We start from the raw sequence: 20,703 nt of genomic DNA, 5'->3' as shown, positions 1-20,703 counted from the left end.
GTTCTTATTATAATATTATCCTAGATTATTACTTAAGTTTTTGTTAAATTATTAGGTATATGAAATTATTGCATAAAATTATTAATTAATTAGTAAGTAAATATGTATTAGAAAGTAAGTAAAAGTATGATTCAATTGTTTTTTCAAGTTTGTTCAGTTCATTTTCTTCGGCAGTTTTGTATTTTTTTTTAAATTTTTATGCAATAGTAAATATTTTATTTATACTATTATTATCCGCATAAATAATTGTTATTTATATACGAATAATAGATGATGAGAATATTATTAATTGTCAGATAAAAAATAATAATTTAGATTATTGTATTTAAATATATAATTGCCCAAATATAAAATTCTTTAAATATAAAAAATCGTTTAAAATAAAATGAATAGTATTAAGAAATTATTTATATTGTTTCTAAAGCGTGCATTTTTAAGAATAATCTCTAATAAAATCAGAATGTAGCTCTTTTTGCTGTCAACTATAATAACGAAAATTACGGAAAATTCTGTCATTATTGGAAAATTCATTTTTTAATTTTACCGCTATTTAGAAATCCATCCATCCTTTAATTCTACTACTTTTTATATCTCCATGCGTTCTAAAAATTAATCTCGCGAAACGCAATTTAACAATAACGTTTCTATTTTAACCTTCCGTAAAACGGAAGTTTGCGTACTTTGTCCCGGTAAACTTACGCGAGTTCGCTTCGGCAATAAGTCGTAGAAGCAAGAAACAAAGCGACGCACTTTCCGGCATTCTGTGAAGTAATGAAGGAAGTGGTTTTTCTTATTTTGCACGAGATAATATGACGAAAGATATTTTAGCGTCAACGAATATAAATGATGCAACATAATTGACTCTAATTATCTATGTTGCATTTCCAATAAATGTATATATGGGGTGTTTTATATAGATAAGATACAAAAATTGTTACTACCATTTCTTATAAAGAAAAGAAAAAGAAATATATATATATATAAACATCTTTTTTCTTTTATTCGAAAAATATGGTCTCGAGATTTTTTCTGTCGTACTCCTTGTTGCAAAGATTTAATCGGTAATATTACAACAATTACCTCCTTTCTTTAAACATTTTGCAATGTTGCATAATTTAATAGAATAAAATAATATATAATATATATTTATAATATTATTATATATCCCTCTACACATATATGTATATAATTACTACTAAAAACTCTTTTCTACAATTGTTGCTGTTCTTTACAGTTCTAGTTTTCACACGAAACATCAAATAATATAATTTTTTTTTTGACGTTTCACGGAAATTAGATTCCCGCGTTTTTTTTTTTATATCAAAATTTGTTTGAGATGCGTATACATACATATACATATAAACGTAAATGTATCGTCAGCGACGGCAAAATATTTTTTTGTGATTTGATATATTGTAATTAATTTTATATATCGCGAGAAATGTGCGAAGCTGTACTTTGACAAAGATCGCTGGAATAACGCAATTTTCGCGAACTCGAGGTCGATTTACCGCAGTTTTCGCTCGTGACAAACGACGCACGTGGGAGTGAAACGAACTTTCTTTAAAATCCACGAATCTGTGTTTTGTACACGACACTCCAGAGAGAAATTCGCTCAGTCGGAATAAGTCTAGCGCGAGATATATTTCGGTAATAATCGATATATACATAAATCATTCGTATACTCAGACCGAGATAGACATTACGAAGGAAATTGTAATCTTTGTCTTGTAATCTGTTGCAGCGTCTTTCTTCGCGAATGTTGAATCTTCTATATATATCGCGTTACCAAGCGACGCGATAGCATCTCCAAGTAAAAATAATGACAGACTGACTATGACTACAGTTTTTACATCATTATGTATTGTCGCACATCACTACTTTCTTTCGTTCGTTTTTTTGTCAGTTATATTCTTTCGATTAAAATATTTCATAAATTAATCATCGATAATCAACAATCTAACAATACCTTTGTTTATGACTAGTCCAGATATAATAAATTCCATTCCAAGATTTCAAAATATACGTACAATCAAAAATATTTCATAACATTTGAATGTCAGATACTCATATATACACGTGCAAAACAATTTTGTAAGATATGTTTACTCGTATATTAATTTTTAGACAATTATAAGATTGCTTGAATAATTAAAAATTTAAATTGATTTTAATGATAAATCTGTAAAGGCTTCAAAATCTTGACATGTTGATAATTGAAGTAATCATTATACGAAATATAATAATCATTTATTTTATCTTAAAATCGTAGATTATAGTAACGTTAATAATGAATTCACGCGGGTGATAGGAACTGTCGGATTAGAATTTCAATAGTGATCTGTATACAATTAGTCGCTTTGATTGTCATACTGTCTATCGTAATTCCTCTTATCGTTAACAATACCGTATTTACATGCAACCCTATTCAATAACATATATACTTTGTTAGAAAATTAATATTGCAATATTTTCTCTTATTGTTCTTGTTGTAAAAGATTCAAAAGTAGAAATTATTTTCACGCTTTTTAAATTGTAAAGTGTAAATATGCATCAAAATAATTTAGGCAACGAATTTCGAAAATATGGTTTATTATTAATATAGAACCTTCAATAGAGAAAATATATGCAAACAAAACAAAACAAAACAAAAGGTGCAATATTGTGACCGACTGCTATTCTGCCGGATATTAGAACAATAGGCGTAAATTTTGATACGCTTGTTAATTATTAATCTACACTAATCTAAGCTGATTAACGTTTCATAGAGATTAATCAACGTATATATTAAATATACGTATTACGTTATGTGCTTGAGAAAATGCTTAATATTATGCATCTAATTTGGAATATTTAGAGTGTTCCAGATATTTCTTACCCTTTCGAAAATTAATATCAAAATTGTATCAAACAATCATATCGGAAAAACTATCAATTGAACGACTTTAATATCAAAATCTTAAATTGCAATTCTTCTTTTCTATTAATTTTAATTTTTTTTAATTCAATTTTTTTTTTTATTTGTTTTAATTTTTCTATTTTTATATCGTACATGCAAACTCGCGCACGTGCGTTAAAAAAGTTGTTACAATCAGCGTCTCGACAAAAATGATTATCATTTTTATCAGGCGAAAGAGGATCGATCTCGGGCTCCATACGCGTGTCGCTAATCCGCGGATTAAAAAGCATCGGCAATATCGTCCTCGGCGTGCATTTTCATCCTTGGTGTTTCATCATGTGTATCGGTTCGCACGCTCTCGATTCGAGAGAATCTCGAACTCCGCGATACGTTGATTAAATCGCAGCTTCTTGTTTTGTTCGGTCCTTGCCTCGACTCCCCCCTTCGAGGAATTCGTTATGTACCGGCATGCATCTGCATTCGCATACGTGTTATTTGCACGTGACGCGCAAAAATACTCGCCGAGCTCCCTGTCAGATAAATCTGCTCTGTCGCTGTTCCCATCAGCCAAATAGAACGACGCCGTCGGCATTCATTGGTGATTCGCGAACTCTCGATTACTCGGTCCATTACTCTTATTAGCGCGAAATGACATTCGCGCGCATGAATCTCGCAGCAAAGCCTTCCCTGAGAGAGATTTCAATCACGCCACGACGAATCTTTGCTTATTCCGTTTTTCTGGTAGATTGCTTCCCCAGTTGTGTGTGAACGTGCTAATTTAATGAATGTTACGTGTAGAGACATCTTGAAGATTTAAGTCCATATTTCAGTAAAAGGGAGAGATTTATATGTATATATGAAGACTTTTTTTGCAAAAGACTTTTGCTTAAACCAGTCAAATAAGAAAGTAATAAAGTGAAATAAGACGAATAAAAAATATGATTGTAAAAGTAAATATTAATTTTTATTAATTGGTGCAGTTTTTTAATTGTTTACTAACAAAATTAATTAATTTATAAAATTTGCATGGTATATTACTTTATTTATTTCTCTCGGAATTTTCATTCTTTTCTGTTGAGGGAGAAACTAGTAGTTTATATCTGCGTTTGATCAGACATCTCACGATATACATACATGTATACATATACATAGATATCATAATAAGTCGATATTTTTTATGCATCATAGACAAAACGTGTATTTAAAAACATTTTAATATTATATGATATTATTTTAATATTATATTAGGATGTATTTTAATTTTTATATTATTTTAACATTAATATATAATTGTCGTTTTATATATAAATTTTCTAAAAGGATAATTGTGAAAGCTCTTTATCTATATCTCCAATAATTAATTTTGTAATAATTAAATTTATATTTACATTTTACATAAAAATAAAAGTTTGGTTAAAATTAACCGAATCTTAATTAACGTTTCAATTTAAAAAAAAGCGTAACTGAATTTAATTATTGTATTTTAGTATATTTTATTATTTTATTTATTATTTTATTATATTTTATTATTATTTTATATATTATTTATTTATTTATTATTTTATCATATCTGTCAAAATAGAAAAATATCAATATACGGTGAAAAATATTAGAAATATACACACATATTAACTTGATGTTTCATTTACATTTTGTTCGAGGCAGATTATATTATATATAAACAAGCTTGAAATAAATTCTGACACATTTTCTATATACTATAACGCGAACTTTGAACCCGCCCGTCTAAATATGCCAACTATTTCTCGCGTAGCAGGATCGTCGTAATCATTCCGTGAGGAGGAGGGGGGAAAGGGCGCACAATGAGAGGAAGAATCTCTCGAGTTATTTTTATTAGGATCGATTCATCGCCCCTTTCACCATCCTCTTTCTTTCCATAACCATGGATGCCTATTTCTCTTACCCCTTACTCCGCGATGGCAATACGGGTCGGGCATTTCATCGTCGTATATGCAGTCGGGCGGGCGCCGTCGGTATGCACCGCCGTTGCACACCGCACGAGCCGACCTTAAGGTAACCCAGACTTACGTGCATTCCTGCTCGCACCCCTTCTCATCCCCCCTCCCTCTCCCCTCTCCGTCCCGGGGTTGTACCCGGCGCATTTCAACGCGGCTGGAATTCCGCGCAATTTCCTACGGAATAAAGTGCACGACGCGCGACGCGACGTGGATGCGCGCAAACAACGAAATATTGACATTGCCGGCGCGGACGACGCATCCGCGCGTTCCGTATCGGCGGAAGACGCGCTCGTTTGTACGTCGCGTGTACAGAGAAACAGAGGGATGCTAAAAAAGAAAAGAAGAGAGAGAGAGAGGGAGAGAGAGAGAAAAAAGGAGAGAACCCGAGATATTTTCGCGCGATACATTTTCCACGGAGTCGCGCGCGTCCCCGCGTACCTCGGCCGAAATGCTTACGGGCGCGGAAAACGCGCCCCCCCCCCCCTTCCCGCCTCCTCCTCCTCCTCCTCCTCCTCCTCCTCCCGGTCGGTGATATATATCTCGCTCGCGGCGGAAAAAACGCGAATAATCGCGGTCGCCTCAGTGACTTTCCGGCCTCCGGGGAAAAATGATTGGACGCCGGCTCTCATTTACCACGTTTTCGTCCGTGTATGAGCACGAGGAGTTTTCAAATCGTTCCGCGCGATGCGCGTTTTTTGTCTCCGCACTAAATCATATAAATACTACTTTTAAATAATGTATAATGAATAGATATGAGATCCGCATATTTTGTATTTTCAAAAACGTATTTTTTCATGATAACATGGAAAAAACTTGGAGAGTAGTTTTGACGTTATTTAATGTGTGTAGAAATTTTAGGAAATAAATAAATTTTTAAAAATATTTTATTTTATTTAAATTATTATTATTTTTTTAATTATTTAAAAATTAATAAAATTTTATCTAAAATTATTAAATAATGAAACCTTTATTGCATAGATGGAATAAAAATTATATAATACAAAATGTTTTCTTTGTTTTAATAGATAAGTCTGTCTTGATAAGAATTGCATAGGTGTATTACAAACGTATTTTAATAAAAAAATATTCAGATTAAATGTATCTTTAAAACAATTTTATATACGAAGGATTAAATTGAAATAACTGAGAGAAGGATAGTGTTAATATAAATTTTTTTATTCTTTCATCTTGAAAAATATTATACAAATAAAACGTATATCGAAAATCTCTACATTCCGCGCATTGTTTATTGTGAAAATTAAAATTTCTCGATGTAACGAAGCGTTGTCCGCTTTGATTAATTCGCGTAATGCAGAATATCAAGAGCGCGAGATATCGATGCAATAACGAAGAAATGAAGTGGCCGCTGGTATATGATCATCGTTTTGAAAAATAACTGAAAACGCATCGGAAGGAAAACGCATCGGCTTTCGAAGAGCGAGCCGGCCTCTTTCGCGCAGACTCATTAAATTCCTACGGGGTTTGATTAACGCTCATTCAACGTCGAGTATTAAATGTCGGCGTGCCTGAATCCAGCTCCGACCGATGTGTTCTATCGATCGTCCGTCCGTCTGACAGGAAATTAATTCATTATTACGTCACTCTCGGTGCTACGCACCGCGCAATTTCTTCGATTATTCGTAAATACAAATCACGAGCAATTAATGAAATTTCATGATATTTCGATTATTAATTATGTTTAATGTCGCGCACGTAATTACGCGCTATTAATTGATCGTTATTACGCTTGTAAATTGCTATCGGTTTTTGCTGTATTTTACAGGACACAAGCATTTTTCAATTTGAAAATTTCTCTGAAGCGAAAATTTTGTTCATGCAAATGCTTTGCGAGAGCAATACATTTATATGAAATGCGATTAATTAATAATAGTAAGATAAAAAAAAAGTAATAATCTCATATTTTTAATTTATTTTTTTGTACGTGAATTTTGCGACTACGATGAGTGTAGTTCGTAAATTAATAATCCTACTTTAAATTTGTATGAATACAGAATAAATACCTGCTTGGGTAATTTTACACGGGTTTTTCAAACTATTAATGACAATTTGAGCAACAAGCCGTTACCTCTATATTTTGCCACATATATGCCATTTATTTATTAAATATAATGAATAACGCTATTATTACATTTATATATTTTCATTCTGCGGATATTTTATTTTATACACGCGGATCATTAATTATTCAATTATTTATTGAAACATATTCATTATTACAATAGTAATATGTGATTTGTTACGCATATTGTTTCTTATAATCTGTATTAAAAATAGCTTACACAATATACATATTTGATCGACATCATTAATGGGGTAACAATAACATTTAATTGAAATTGAAAATATATTAGGGATAAGCTTAAATAATAGAATCTCTCTTTCCGTTGTATTTCAATACAACACTATTATACGTTATAGCGGAGCGATTAAAAAAAAAGTAACCCCTCTCTCTCTCTCTCTCTCTCTCTCTCTCTCTCTCTCTCTCTCTCTCTCTCTCTCTCTCTCTCTCTCTCTCTCTCTCTCTTCTCTTTAAATCATTTTTTTATAAAACTTGATTCACGTGTATAATAGAAGGGACGAGTGCGCGTGCAACAACGATCGCTGGTGGAATTCACTCGAGAGGCGCTAATTTTTTTCCTTTTTTTTTTTTTTTTTTTTTTTTAAGCCGATCACCCACCCGTTTTAAGCCACCGAGTGCGCTAGCAAGCACACTGTCATCATTCAGCGGTTACGTTCGATTTTTTACGAGTATTGATTCTCAATCTTGTGCCGATACGGTTTCTTTTTGCCGTTCCAATACGCCATACGCTACCGATCGTATGTTTTAGAGATAGGCTAGCTTAAACGGAGGTAGTTTCTGGATATGAGTCTAGTCGCAAATTATTTTTCTGCAACTATATTATTGTTTCTCGCAGCGCGACTTTTATAACCGACCGTTTTTGCGCACACTTTTTCATTAAAGAAATTTCCATATTAATGGAAGCTTGACGAAGATGATAGACCTAAAATATAAGAGAGAGAAAATGAAAAAAATGACTACTCGTCCAGTACTTTATATTGAGTATTTTCCAAATTCAAGTTGTATTTAAAAAAAATAGATTGAGATTGATTCTAAGAATAATTTTTTCCGTTATTTTCAATTTTCAATGTCTCTCCTAAATCATTCTTAAAATGTAGAATATATGCAATATAGCTTCATAGATTGGTGAATAAATACAGATAGGTAGAAATTGATTTTATGTCTGCATAGCAAAATGTTTTATTATAAAAGTATAGGTAAATAATATTAAATTTAATTAAAATAGATGAATTTTTTTTTATATAAAGAATTAAAATACGGTATAGAAATGCACTACATTGGAATATTAAAAAATGAAATGTCGTGAATAAACGACTTTTTCCAAAAATGTTATCAATGGAAAAACGGTAGAGGCCAAAATTATAATTTAACGTTACAAAATTTTCTGTATTCTCTTTATCAAGCTTTATAACACTGATATGATTATTATTTCTGCCCGAAACAGGCGAGAAACATCACATGTTGCCAACCGGAGAGCTTCTTGTCTTTTCGGTGACTCCCGCTGATGCCCATTCGACCTACCGATGCCGCACCGTTCATCATGTCACCGGCGACACGGTGGAAAGTTCTTCGTACGCCAGACTCGTAGTTACCGGTAAGTTCTCGCAGGTTGTACGTTTGTCAGTCAAACTTCCTCGGGTAGAAGATCGGGATTCTACAAATGCTCTCGATATCATGCAAGTTCCGAGAATACCGTAAAGTTGAAGAGAAAGGAAGATTTAGAGTTAACACGTAAGAAACTGTCTGAGTAATAACATATGATAATAATGAGACATTAATTATCCAGTAATTAACATCGAACGTAATAACAGTAGTTCTCACGAATACTTTGAAGATGTGCGAAATTAAGAGGAATTTTATATATGATTTACGCTTAAAAATTATTATAGCTTTTTTTCTCTCTTTTCTCAGGGAGAGAGAGAGAGAGATATTATTCTACCTATTTGTTACATTCTACATTTAATTTAATATTTTTGAGATGGAGAAAATTTAACACACTTTATATTATTTTTTTTCCCCCCTTTACAGGTTCAACACTTTTTAAATCGAACATTTTTCTTTCCTGAATAATGCTAAAAGGGGTGCAAATGTGCGCGCTTACACTTATATCCGTGACACTCACGGCCCATACATAAACATTCTCTTACATCCCGCTAATCCGTTATGCCCGTTACGTTTCACGTGTTCGAGTTGAAACTCCGAGCGGCATAATTGCGATTCACCCCGTACGTGAGCGGCCGTTCATCCGTAGCATTTCTCGGGGATGACCGACCGCGCGATATTCCCCGTGTTTTATGTATTTACTTAAACACGCCGCCGCGTTTATACAAGGTACTCTCGCTCTCGCTCTCTCTCTCTCTCTCTCTCTCTCTCTCTCTCTCACGCGCGCGCGCACGTGCCTTTTGCATAGCGAATCATGATGCATTGTTGCACGTTCGCCGCATGCCGCCAAACCCCTTCGTCAAGGTGCAGTTTCCTCCTGTAGATCCCCGCCACACTGCTACACGTGGCGCTTTCTTCATGAATAAATCATGAGTGTCCGAAATGCTAATGGCCGAAACGTTCGCCGACGATATTTCTGTCCGCCGACCCGACATCGTCGAAAATATGCTTGCTGTTCGAAGGGGCAGGCTGCCGACAGATTGGAAGCAATCATCTAAATATAATTCCTCCCACTTTTACGAAGAAACGCTATTACATGCGTTATTATACGCGAGAGAGATTTTATATTATTATATTAAAATAAAATTTTAATGCAACGAATAAATGGATTTTGTTTTATTATATTATATAATGAAAAACATAGAGATTATAATATAATAAATTAAAATCCATATGTGTATCTATTAACATTTTAGTTTAATATACATATATTAATAGAGATAAAACTATTGATGGAATAAATATGAAATATTTATATTATATTGTGCATTATTTATTATTTATTATTCAAGTTTAACCGAGAAATTTGTTTGGAATCTTTCTTTTTATCTTTAAGCCTTTTTAACACTCAATTTATCTCCATAATTTTATAATTAATGGGAAAAGATACTTCCACCAATTCACCATTCATATTTTATAATTAAATACACTGTACAACGTTTTGCATTAATGTCGCTCTGATTAATGTACGACGAAAGTGACTTATTGTGTCGCTTATCGTCTGGTTTTAATAAAAACCGGTTGTGACATACTATACGTTTACAGAAACCGCTCGGAGAGACGGTACAAAGGGCGTCTGACGATCTTGTCACGGGAAAACTCGGTAGTTTGGCTCGGCACACGGACGATCTTGTCACGAGAGAACTCGGTAGTTTCGTCGGCGCACTTCACCCAACGCGTCGGAGAGATGCTGACTGATAAGGCATAAAATGGGTCGAACGTGGATGAGACTATGGAACAATGGAAGGCTAATGATGAGAGAGTACACCGTCTTGTCTATTTCGGTCGACCGCGTTGAAACCGATAAGATGGTAAAGGCAACCTCGGACGAGTATATTGTTCGCTTCCTATCGACGTCACTCGCTGTTAAATTAACCTTTGTGAAGAAAGTTGAAGAGATATCGCGTGGACGAAAATTGCAGAAAGTTCCATTGATACAAACAGTATCGCACGCCCTACCCCAATTTTTTTTTTTTTTTTTTTTTTTATTACGAAACATACGTACATTATTGGTTACATTTATTTTCTATGTAGATAATGTTTTAGATATTATTCTAATTTTTTTACATAATAAAAATTCATTATTACTGATTTTTTAATTATTTTTTATATATATAAAATTATATTTACTTTTCTACAGGCATTTACCTGGAAATAAAACCTGTTGTATAAAAACAAACATATATAACAATTAAATAAATTTATAATAATAGATATTTATTATTCGGAGTTCATGGAATATTATCGTTGATATAATTATTAATTCAAAATTGACGATGTATATTTTAATATATCGCCAATTGTGAATTAATAATTATATATTGAATTAATAGTTATATACATCTATTGAGCAAAATAATTTTTCTACGGGAAAATTTTCTAAATTCCGCTGGAAAAATTGGTGGCAAATCGCAGCGAGAGAGCCTCAGCGCCGCTTTGTCGACCGTCAGTGTCTTATTTTCGCGGTTCAGCGTCCTCTTGTCTCTCTCTCTCTCTCTCTCTTTTTGCTATCATCTATGCCGCCATTATCCACCCCCATATTTTTCGCGATCTTTCTCTAGCCTCCCTTCCCATCCACCTCGCCCAGTTGCCTTTCGTGCCAGCGACACGTCGGAGTTATAACACTTCGTCGCCGCATTTTAGGGAAAGCGCGGCCTTTTAGGCGAGAGACGGTGGCATCCATTAAAAAAGAGCTAGGTATGCAGCTGTGATCACGCCCAGAAACCATTTAGAACTAAAATTTTTAAAGCCACGCGGCAAAAGTCGACCCTAATGCATCGATCGAATGCGATGTGATATCGATCTCTTCGTCTCTTTGTGATTTTTAAGCTTACCTTGCTTTTAAGCATAGACGTTTTTGTCGTAATAGAGGAAGAAGGGAGATGAGAGAGAGAGAGAGGGGGGGGGGGGGAATTGGTTCACGTAGAGACATTTGAGAATGTTTGCGAAATGGATTGTTTGCCAAACGATAAGTGGAAGGAATTTAATATCCAGTTTTTGCCAACATCCGATACTTTGCAACGTTTAATAGCTTTCGTTTTACTTTTAGCTTTTTCACTTTTTTAAAATTGATCCAAAGCACACAATATTTATTTCCGTTAAAGAGAAATCTGCAAAGAATTCGAACAAAAAAAAAAATTCGTGTTTCACATACTGATAAGAAGTAACCGAGTGAGCTTAAAGTTCAATTTTTAAAATCTATTTTTAAAGACTATTTATAAAATATATAGTTTTATCTCTTTTACTGCTGACGGATGGTATTTTGAAATAAGGTCACTGGTTACTTAAAGTAACGCATCATCGACAAGCAGCCAACCGAGCAGGATATGAGACTAATTTAATACGGCATATATGAAAATGTGGATCCAAAAAAAAAAAAAAAAAAAAAAAAAAAGCGTTTGGCGCTCGTACGACGTATTAATTAAGCTCGCTCTGGACTTTCTCCAACTGCTTCCAATTCGACTTTCAGACGAAAGTTTCCAACCCGAAAAATCATGGTGAACTTTTTTTTTTGTTTTTCGTATGTCGGACGCATCGCGAGGATTGCCAGAATTTCGAAGAACATTAAAAGTAAGATTTACGACGAATTCTCATTAAGCAGACGAGGCGCGCAATTTAACGTAACGAAGAAAGCGTACCGGAAGACACTCAACTATCGACGATAGTTGGTTCCTCGGGCCGAAAGTTCGCCGGCAAGATAGGACGAGAGTCATATCGAGATAGTTGGAAAGGGGCGGCTCCTTTATGGCGGCGATTCGCATCACAGTGGAACAAGTCGAGGACAGATCGGGCGATCCTGTTAAACCGAGCGCTAAATTAGTTCGACAGCCGAATAGTTCCCGGTGAATTTAGCATCTTCGCCGCCTTTACCTTTGGTGAATGTGATCTCGTTCTCTCGCGACATGTCTTTTTGCACTGGTATGAGAGAGAGAGAGAGAGAGAGAGAGAGAGAGAGATCGGGTATGAAATGCTGGAGTGACGCTTTCCTCCAACTTGGAGACACTAACCAAAGTCTCGAATGCAATTCACATTGAATGCAGCCTCGAACAGCTCGCCACCGGGTATACGTGAAACTTACGCGATTCCCTTTTATTTGCGATTCGACTCTTACGCGAAGTATTCTGAAAAATTGCGCGAGCCAAATAAACGTCCGCGTTCCAAGCAGAGATGACGGGTTTCTAAAACATAAGTTTCTTATAAGAAACTCGATGTTGGGATATGAGTTTTATTCGCGAGAAAAAGAAAGGAATTTATTGTATCTCTTGGTAGAAAATATACTTGTACTAAATATTACGTAATCAAAAGCAGAAGATAATCAATAAGATCGAATATCACTTTTCGCGAAGTTGAAGACGCAGAGAGAAAGAATCATTTATTTATCTGGTTAAGATTTTGCTAAAAATAATTTTACATTTTTATATATTGCATAAAAGACTCGTAGCTTTTCAGACAATTGAAAACGATGAATATCGAAGATATTATAATATAATAGCATATCATATGCAAGAGATGGGATTTATATATAATTTATATATAAATTCTCTGCATACATTTTGCAAGCATAATGCTTCCATTTTTTTATATAATTAGTTTTGAAATTTATTAATTAGTTTTTAGCTGAACTTTAAAAATCAGATAATGCTCTGATTAATTGCAATTGACAGCCCAAACGCGTTAAAAAAAAATAGATTTCTAATTCGCATCGATGATCCTTAATAATACGATTTTAAATATTTCTTGTATCATTGTATTCTTTTGATTTTAGCACTCATAATATAAATTTATAATATAAATTAAATAGTATCTATCACAAATCAATCAAAATACTTATCAAAATTATTTAGTTTAAAAAATCATGCTGTCGCATTATAATATTCGATATGTATAATACATATTATTGAATATTATAGAATATTACATATATAATATATATAATATTTGATAAAAAATGTTGCATGTATCCCACCTTTTTTACGAACTTACTTTTCATCAAATTTTTGCGTATGTGTTTGCGCGCGCGCATGTATGTGTATGTGTGTGTGTGTGTGTAAGAGAAATATCTTTCTGAAGTTTTAATTAAATTTTTCTCTTTAAATCCGCATATAATCCAGCCAAGTTAAACACCATTGAGAGAAATCTTCATTACGTTTTACAGTGACGACGTTTCTTGAACGCGCTCTCTGCCCTCTTTTTACACTTCGCCATCGCGGCGAGTACGCGGGATATCGCTTCGGCGTCCGTCCGTCCGTCTGTCTGTCTGTCTATCTGTCTGTCGGAGCGAATTCCGCCGAGTCGCGATTTCCTAACTTCCGGCTAATTAAACTTTCGTTGCTCGATATTAAATTCTGCCGATGTTGCTCTCGAAACGCGATGAATCGAGTGAACCGCCTTTATATCGCGCTCAACCTTGTCCTTTCCTCTTCCCGTCTCCCTCTCTCCCCTCCCCCCCTCTCTTCTCTAAACGCATTTTAAAATTTACCCTCGCTTTGCTCTCTTCATTTTCTCTTGAATTCTCCTCTCAACTAGCGAAGATCCGCGGAACAAAGTTCGAAGGATGGGCTTTTATTGGACCCCCGCGGCTCCTCTCGCCACTCGATGGGTGGTGGGAGCGAAAAAGCGGGAAGATAAAACAACGAAAGGGAGCGAGAGGAGGAGGATCGAGCTGTCATCGCGATATTTTTGTGTCATTTATTTATCGGAGAAATTAATTAATAATCACACGGGCTAACAATCATTACTTGTAATAATTATTATATTATCAACCATAATAATTATATTAATGTAATAATAATTATATTATATTATGACAAAAGTATCGCGACGACAACTTGATCCTTCTCCTCTCGCTCTCTCTCTCTCTCATCGTATATAATTCGTTAGCTATAATTAAAATATTGTAAGGATTAATTATTTTCAACATCACGATATTTGTAATTCACATAATGTAATGATACAGCGTTGTGTTGTTGCGGGCTCGAGTCTCGACGCTCCAGCTCGCATTCTTTCGCGAGCTATGATCGCAGCAAGTGCTAAGCGATAACCATCGGTTCCTAAAATTATTAAAATTAGCGACTATCAAATTGCATAAATTATTATACTCATACATTAACTATTTTGATTAATCTCTTACGTAAAATATTTCGTGACAACGAATTGACTGTAATAGTATTCGTCGCTCTATTTTCTAACGATCTCTGGCATCTCAAGGAAGAGGAAGAGACGAACCCCGAGAGCGGAGGTCAACTTATTTTTGCGGGGGAGAAACGGGGGAAGAAACTCGGGGAAAACGCTAAGTGCAATCTGCAGAGCCGCCGGTGCAGCCGTCGCTGTGTGTGCAGCAACGTCGGCAAGAAACAATGCAGCCGTCACGGCACCGCACCCTCTTATCGAGCCACCCTCTCCCCTCCTTCCTCTCTCCTTCCTCTGATGTCTTCAGTAGATCCCTCTCCCCAGTTGATATGATCGAAGTGGTAGTTTCGAGAGAGATGCAATTTTATAGGAAAATCTGCACGTTCGAAATATTGGTCGCATCAATGCTCGCGATCAAGTTTCGCTGCTTAACTGAAAATCTTGCAGTAATATTCTATAAAAAAAAAAAAAACTTTCTTGTTATAAATCTTTTTTATAGTATCTACAAAAAGAGCATCTTTATTCAATATTCGATAAAAAAAAAATGCATTATATTTTATGCAGCAGTGCGGTAACGTTCGTTCTTTTTGCCTCAAGTTTATTGCAGTATAGTTTTCTGTCACAATTCAATCACGCGATACACTCATCTACAATTTTATTAAATTAATTTTCTTATTAATATAAATGATATATTAATTTAATGAAAATTAAATTCCAAAGAATTGAAAATGATATATATTTATATTTCTCAATCATTTAATTTTCACGCCTCATTTCATTCGCTGCATTTTTCAACATGCACCCGTACTTTGCCATACAATATTTTACACATGCACATGGCACACGCCTTAGAAAACTAATAAGAGAAACGCTCTCTTAATTTCTTCTTGTTCTTCTCCTTCTTAATAATTTATTCCCTTTTCCCTTCATTTTCCTCTCTTTGTATCTCCTCGTGTCATATGCATTTATATATAAAGGCGCTTTTAACGCGCGTCGAGGCATGTCCGAGTGGAAAGAGCGGTCGCACGGGATGATTTACGCGGAATTAGGGGAGAATATTAACGCGCGTCCGTTACACATCCGGTGTTACATTCGCCGCCGCATGCGCTCATTTAAACGCAAGATCGCGCGAGATCCAGAGACGCGAGAGCAGCGTGCGCGCTTCTGTAAATTCCGTCTTTTCTTCTCGCGTATTTACCCACCGCGTATTACATACATACGTACACATACGACGCGTGCAACGACACCGACGGCAAAGCCGGCATAATTCAATGCAAACAGCGAGAGGCAGGAACGCTTTAAAATGCAAGGCTGTGCGCGACGCTGAGGAGCGAGTACGCGAAAGTGCGCGCGAGCAAACTCCATAAACGGCGACAATTATTTTGGCAAACAACAAACGGTGGCGACTTACTCGCGCGTAGAAATAACGCATATATAATTCCTAGAAGGCATTTCCTTACACTATTTAATTAATTTGTAATTTATTCCGATTTACATTTTACTTCTTCCTCTCAATTTTAATTAATCGAGAAGGCCAAGTTTTTATTCGGATTGTTTTTTACTTAATTAAATCAAATCTCTTATTCGCGTAGCGCATCCCGTATATAACATTACGTTTGTTTGTTCTTTCGCCCTTGCAATAAGCGGGATAAACTTCTTCTCGCGAAGAATTGCGTTGCGGACAAAGTATTGTGCGTTAAAGAAATGTTTTCGAGCGCGCGTTAAATTATATCGGTTTTAACATAATGGCTGACACGCGATGTACCTCGTATACATACCATACAATAATTAAATTTCTCTTTTTGCATTAGAGCAGGAAGAAGATGCTACGTTCTTGCGCGTATCTGGAAATGAATCATCGGGTTATTTGAATTTAATGTAAAGCCGATGCTATCGCGCTTTCCCGCACGATGTGAATGGCCAAGATAATAATTTAAAGATAGTATAAAGTTAATATGAAGATAATAATTTAATTGAGTGATATTAATGACGAATAATGTTATATTTCACTTCTGATCAAAATGACTCGTCTGCGGAAGAGTTAATTTTGCTAAAAGTTCTCGCGATAGAAATTCGAAACACTCGCCCCCGATAAATCATCGCTCCAATGTCAACTCTACTGTAGAATGTAATTTACATATGACATATAACGTGCGTAATGTATGGCTTTGTCAACGTTCAGTCGTGCGAGTTTTGATCGCAACGATATTTTTTTTTCATGGCTATAAATCGTTAATGGAATGGTGATTTAACTGCAAATTATGCGTTAAAATATGCAAGCATATTTTAACGCATAAAGGTGAAAAAATCGTTGTTGAACGGTTCAAAAGTTTGACGCGAATATAATTTCGCTTCAAATTTTAATATTTTGCATTTTACCAAGTTTTGTTGTTCATAAGAGAATCTTTGGAATATTTGTGCTTTAATTAAATTCAAACTTGATGCAAAGTTTTATTCATAAAAAGAAAACAACATAATATATAATATCGCGAAACACGATCTTTTCTTTAATTAATAATCAAGTTTGGCAGAATATTTTTTGTTGTTGAATCACTCGATTTTGTGATTTTGTTATTATTTGCTTAAAATTCTCTCAATTTGAAAATGATTAGCAAATTATATGTAATAATTATAGAATAGAATAGCTTTCGAATATAAGCTAAAATAGAGTAGATTAACGTGAATTGATTTTATAGTGTGTTAAATATTTTGTGGTGACAATATTAAATGCATTTATTATAGCATAATTATACTGCATTCCGCCTTTGAATATCGCGTTATTGTTTACATTTGTTTTATGTATCGTCATGTTATTTTTCGAAAAGTGATTATTTTGTATAATTTGTACAATTTGCAATTACCGTTTGGCAAAACTGATAATTTTTTGTGATTTTCATATATTATACGCTTTAATTTGTTGCCTATTGTAAAGAAATAACAACCTTTTTTTATATAATTTACTAATTTATTTTTTTTTTAATTTTAATTTTAATTAATAATTAAAAATAATACAATATAATTTACTAATTAATATTAATTAAGATAATTATTAGAAAGAAAAATTAATTAAATGGAATCGTTATTCGAAGTCTATCGAGACAGAAGAATTTTTGATTGATAACATAAAATACAATAAATAATATGATCGACATATAATAGTCTTCTCTGCGCATCGGTCTTCTTGCTCTTCCTCTTCTCGATAGCTTTTTGTTGCAATGAGAATACACTCCATTACCCGCCATTACTGCGTACTGACATATCGTCAAGTATGTAAACAAAGACGAGAGTCCTTATTTCATTTATATACAAAGAGATTTTATATATTTTCTATATTTCTGAAAGGAGGGAAACTTTGATAAGAGATCTTGATTACTTCGATCTCTAACTCAAGAGTAGTTCTTACTCTGGTTATCACGAACTTGAGTAATGTCACATGAGAGGAAGTGATTGTATGCCTTGGGGCGCAAATTGCATGCGACGGTATCGCATCGTGACCCGAATTCCGAAGCAATCAGCGGATGACATTAAATTATACATGCGTACCATCGAACACGCGCACGACCGTGGACTGAGACCGAGCTTTAATGGTAATATGGTTGCCAATATAATGCAAACGCAATTAATTCCCCGAGAGTGTCCCTTATTTGCATAAATGATTAAACTTTGTCTTAAGCCTCAAAACGCGAATTTAGAGTTTGATTTTTTTGGAACATTTTCAAATTTGACACATCTAATCTAAAAGTTATTTATAATAACTTTATACGTTTATAACTTTACTCTCTTATTAGCATCATAATTCGCAGAAAAATCTTATTCCATTCAAAATTAATTGTTAAAATTGTTTATGAGGTTAATATAAATTTATCGTCGCTCAGACATAAATTAAGAGCGAAGCAGCGGAAATACTTGAAATAATCGTGGGAGAAAAGGCGCGATGGAACGATAAGTTTGGTAATTCGCGATAAAAGATTCCCTACAGATAATTAGCGTCAACTTTATTACGAAACGAGATCGCGTTTGTTCGGAGCAAATATGAACGAGCGCGAGAAGGAGAAAACGACCGGTGCCATTTGAATCTCGCTTTGACGACGATACACGCGCGACGGCTGTATATTTAATAGAGTCTTAATTGGAGTCGCCAGCACGAGAGATTTAATTGGACATCGCCCGCTACATGAGAGGAAGAGCACGAGACTTACTAACCGTTTTCTCTTCTACCTACGTATTTCTCTCTTCCTTTTTTTTCATCCTCCGCGTAGGTTCCAATCTTCCACATCGGTTAAAAAAAGGAACTCGAAACTCGATTTCGCGTTGCATAATCAATAAATGACGATTCAAAGAATACCAAGATGTTTGTTTGAACGCGGTTTAACCGCCGGAATTGCGCTCGGAGCGGTATACCATCCCAGACTTCGGAATTTGCTTCATAATCGTGTTTTCATGCACATCTATTCTGTTGTCCCAACGCGTATAGGAACAATGAATTGCATTATTTATTCCAAAGCTTTCTGAACAATTTGCATTGAGTCGCGCATTACCTTTCGATATGATTAAAAAATATAAAAATGTGTGTTCTTTATTTTAGAAATAAATGTTATAACCAAGAAAAGCGTTATTTTATTTAAAAATTTCATTATTGAAAAACATACCTGTGTTTTCAAAATTTATAACGATTATTCTCAATTGTTCAATAAAGCGAATTTTCATTATAAAAGTTTGCAGATTTACTAAATCCAATTTAATTACATGACATATAAATAGTATAATTACACTTATTATGTCGTATTAGTCTGTCAATTTGTATGACGTTTCTATTTAACGTCTGTCAAATTGAAATTATTTTATGCAGAGAAAGGCAAAGGGTAAAATTACAGTTTATTAAAAAAAACACGTGATATTTAAATACGTAAGTGGTAGAGTACTTCGTCTTTTAATCAAAGTTTTTGTTGACGAATTATATCTTTGAGTTTCATATAAAACTCACTCTTAAACTCTCCAGTTCATATCGCGACAGCATCCTTTCTATTCTAGCGTCAGCGGACATAGTGAAACACGTTGAAACGTAAGGAAACGCACATGTAATACAAAAATTCTCGGCGTATGACGCGTATGCACCAGCTGGTGCGATACAACCGCACGTCGAGTGCGCCGAAAAAGGTCGTTTTTCGAACTTTTCATCTCGCTGAGAATTTGCGGATCGAGCGGAGTATTCGTATCAGAAGGGAGATGCATAAAGATGGAAGATGTAAAATATGTTAATTACAACGGCGGGGTTCTATTTACCCCTGTCATCCTACAGTGAAACACGTATAGCGTTCTTGTAGAGAAGGAATTACCGTATTGTATATGTAAAAATAAAATATATGCTAACGCGCGAGAAAAATACTTTCCGCGAAATCGTGGCACTCTCTCGCACGAGAGGATTTTTGCCGGCGAACTTTCACCGGCGCGTGCAACAAAATGCAATTGCGACACTCGCAACAGCGCGCCCCGGGGCCATATTTTTTTTTTTTTTTTTTTTTTTTTGTTTACTCGAACGACGACGACGCCGGCGACAGCGACGACGACGTTGACGTCGAGGGGGCGTAAGTCGGGATGTAAATGGCGTAAAAACTTTTCGACGTGCATATGCACGGGACGAGGCGGTGCATCGAACGAGGATATGAACAAGGGTGTGGTGACGGTGGCGTTGTGCAGGAATATGGCAACTGGAATTGCACAGTGCTATAGAGAGACCGAAAGCGAGATAAAGCGAGAGAGCGACGAATGAGAGAGGAGGAGACGACGGATTGTAGAGGGTGTGTGTACCAAAGGACGAGAGAGGAAGGGAGGAAGGGAGTGAGAGAGAGAGAGAGAGAGCGAGTGAATGAGAAAGACGGAGGGGTGCAAGATCGAGCGAGACGAGTCGCGAGAGCGCGAGCGAGATGGCCACA

The 20,703-nt window shown here is 35.0% G+C and overlaps 1 protein-coding gene across 5 annotated transcripts in view; it reads left to right on the top strand.

The window, feature by feature from the left end:
• LOC140670445 (cell adhesion molecule Dscam2) overlaps positions 1-20,703 on the top strand; it is a 169,945-nt gene that overhangs the window by 95,661 nt on the left and 53,581 nt on the right. For all 5 annotated transcript variants that reach the window (XM_072901042.1, XM_072901038.1, XM_072901041.1 and 2 more), the window contains exon 5: positions 8,424-8,573. In XM_072901042.1, coding sequence (XP_072757143.1) covers positions 8,424-8,573 — 150 coding nt within the window. The remainder of the gene's footprint in view (positions 1-8,423; positions 8,574-20,703) is intronic.

The sequence above is a fragment of the Anoplolepis gracilipes genome, chromosome 10, assembly GCF_047496725.1.
Source record: "Anoplolepis gracilipes chromosome 10, ASM4749672v1, whole genome shotgun sequence".
NCBI classification, from domain to species: domain Eukaryota; kingdom Metazoa; phylum Arthropoda; class Insecta; order Hymenoptera; family Formicidae; genus Anoplolepis; species Anoplolepis gracilipes.
This window is presented reverse-complemented; position numbering and strand designations above follow the sequence as displayed.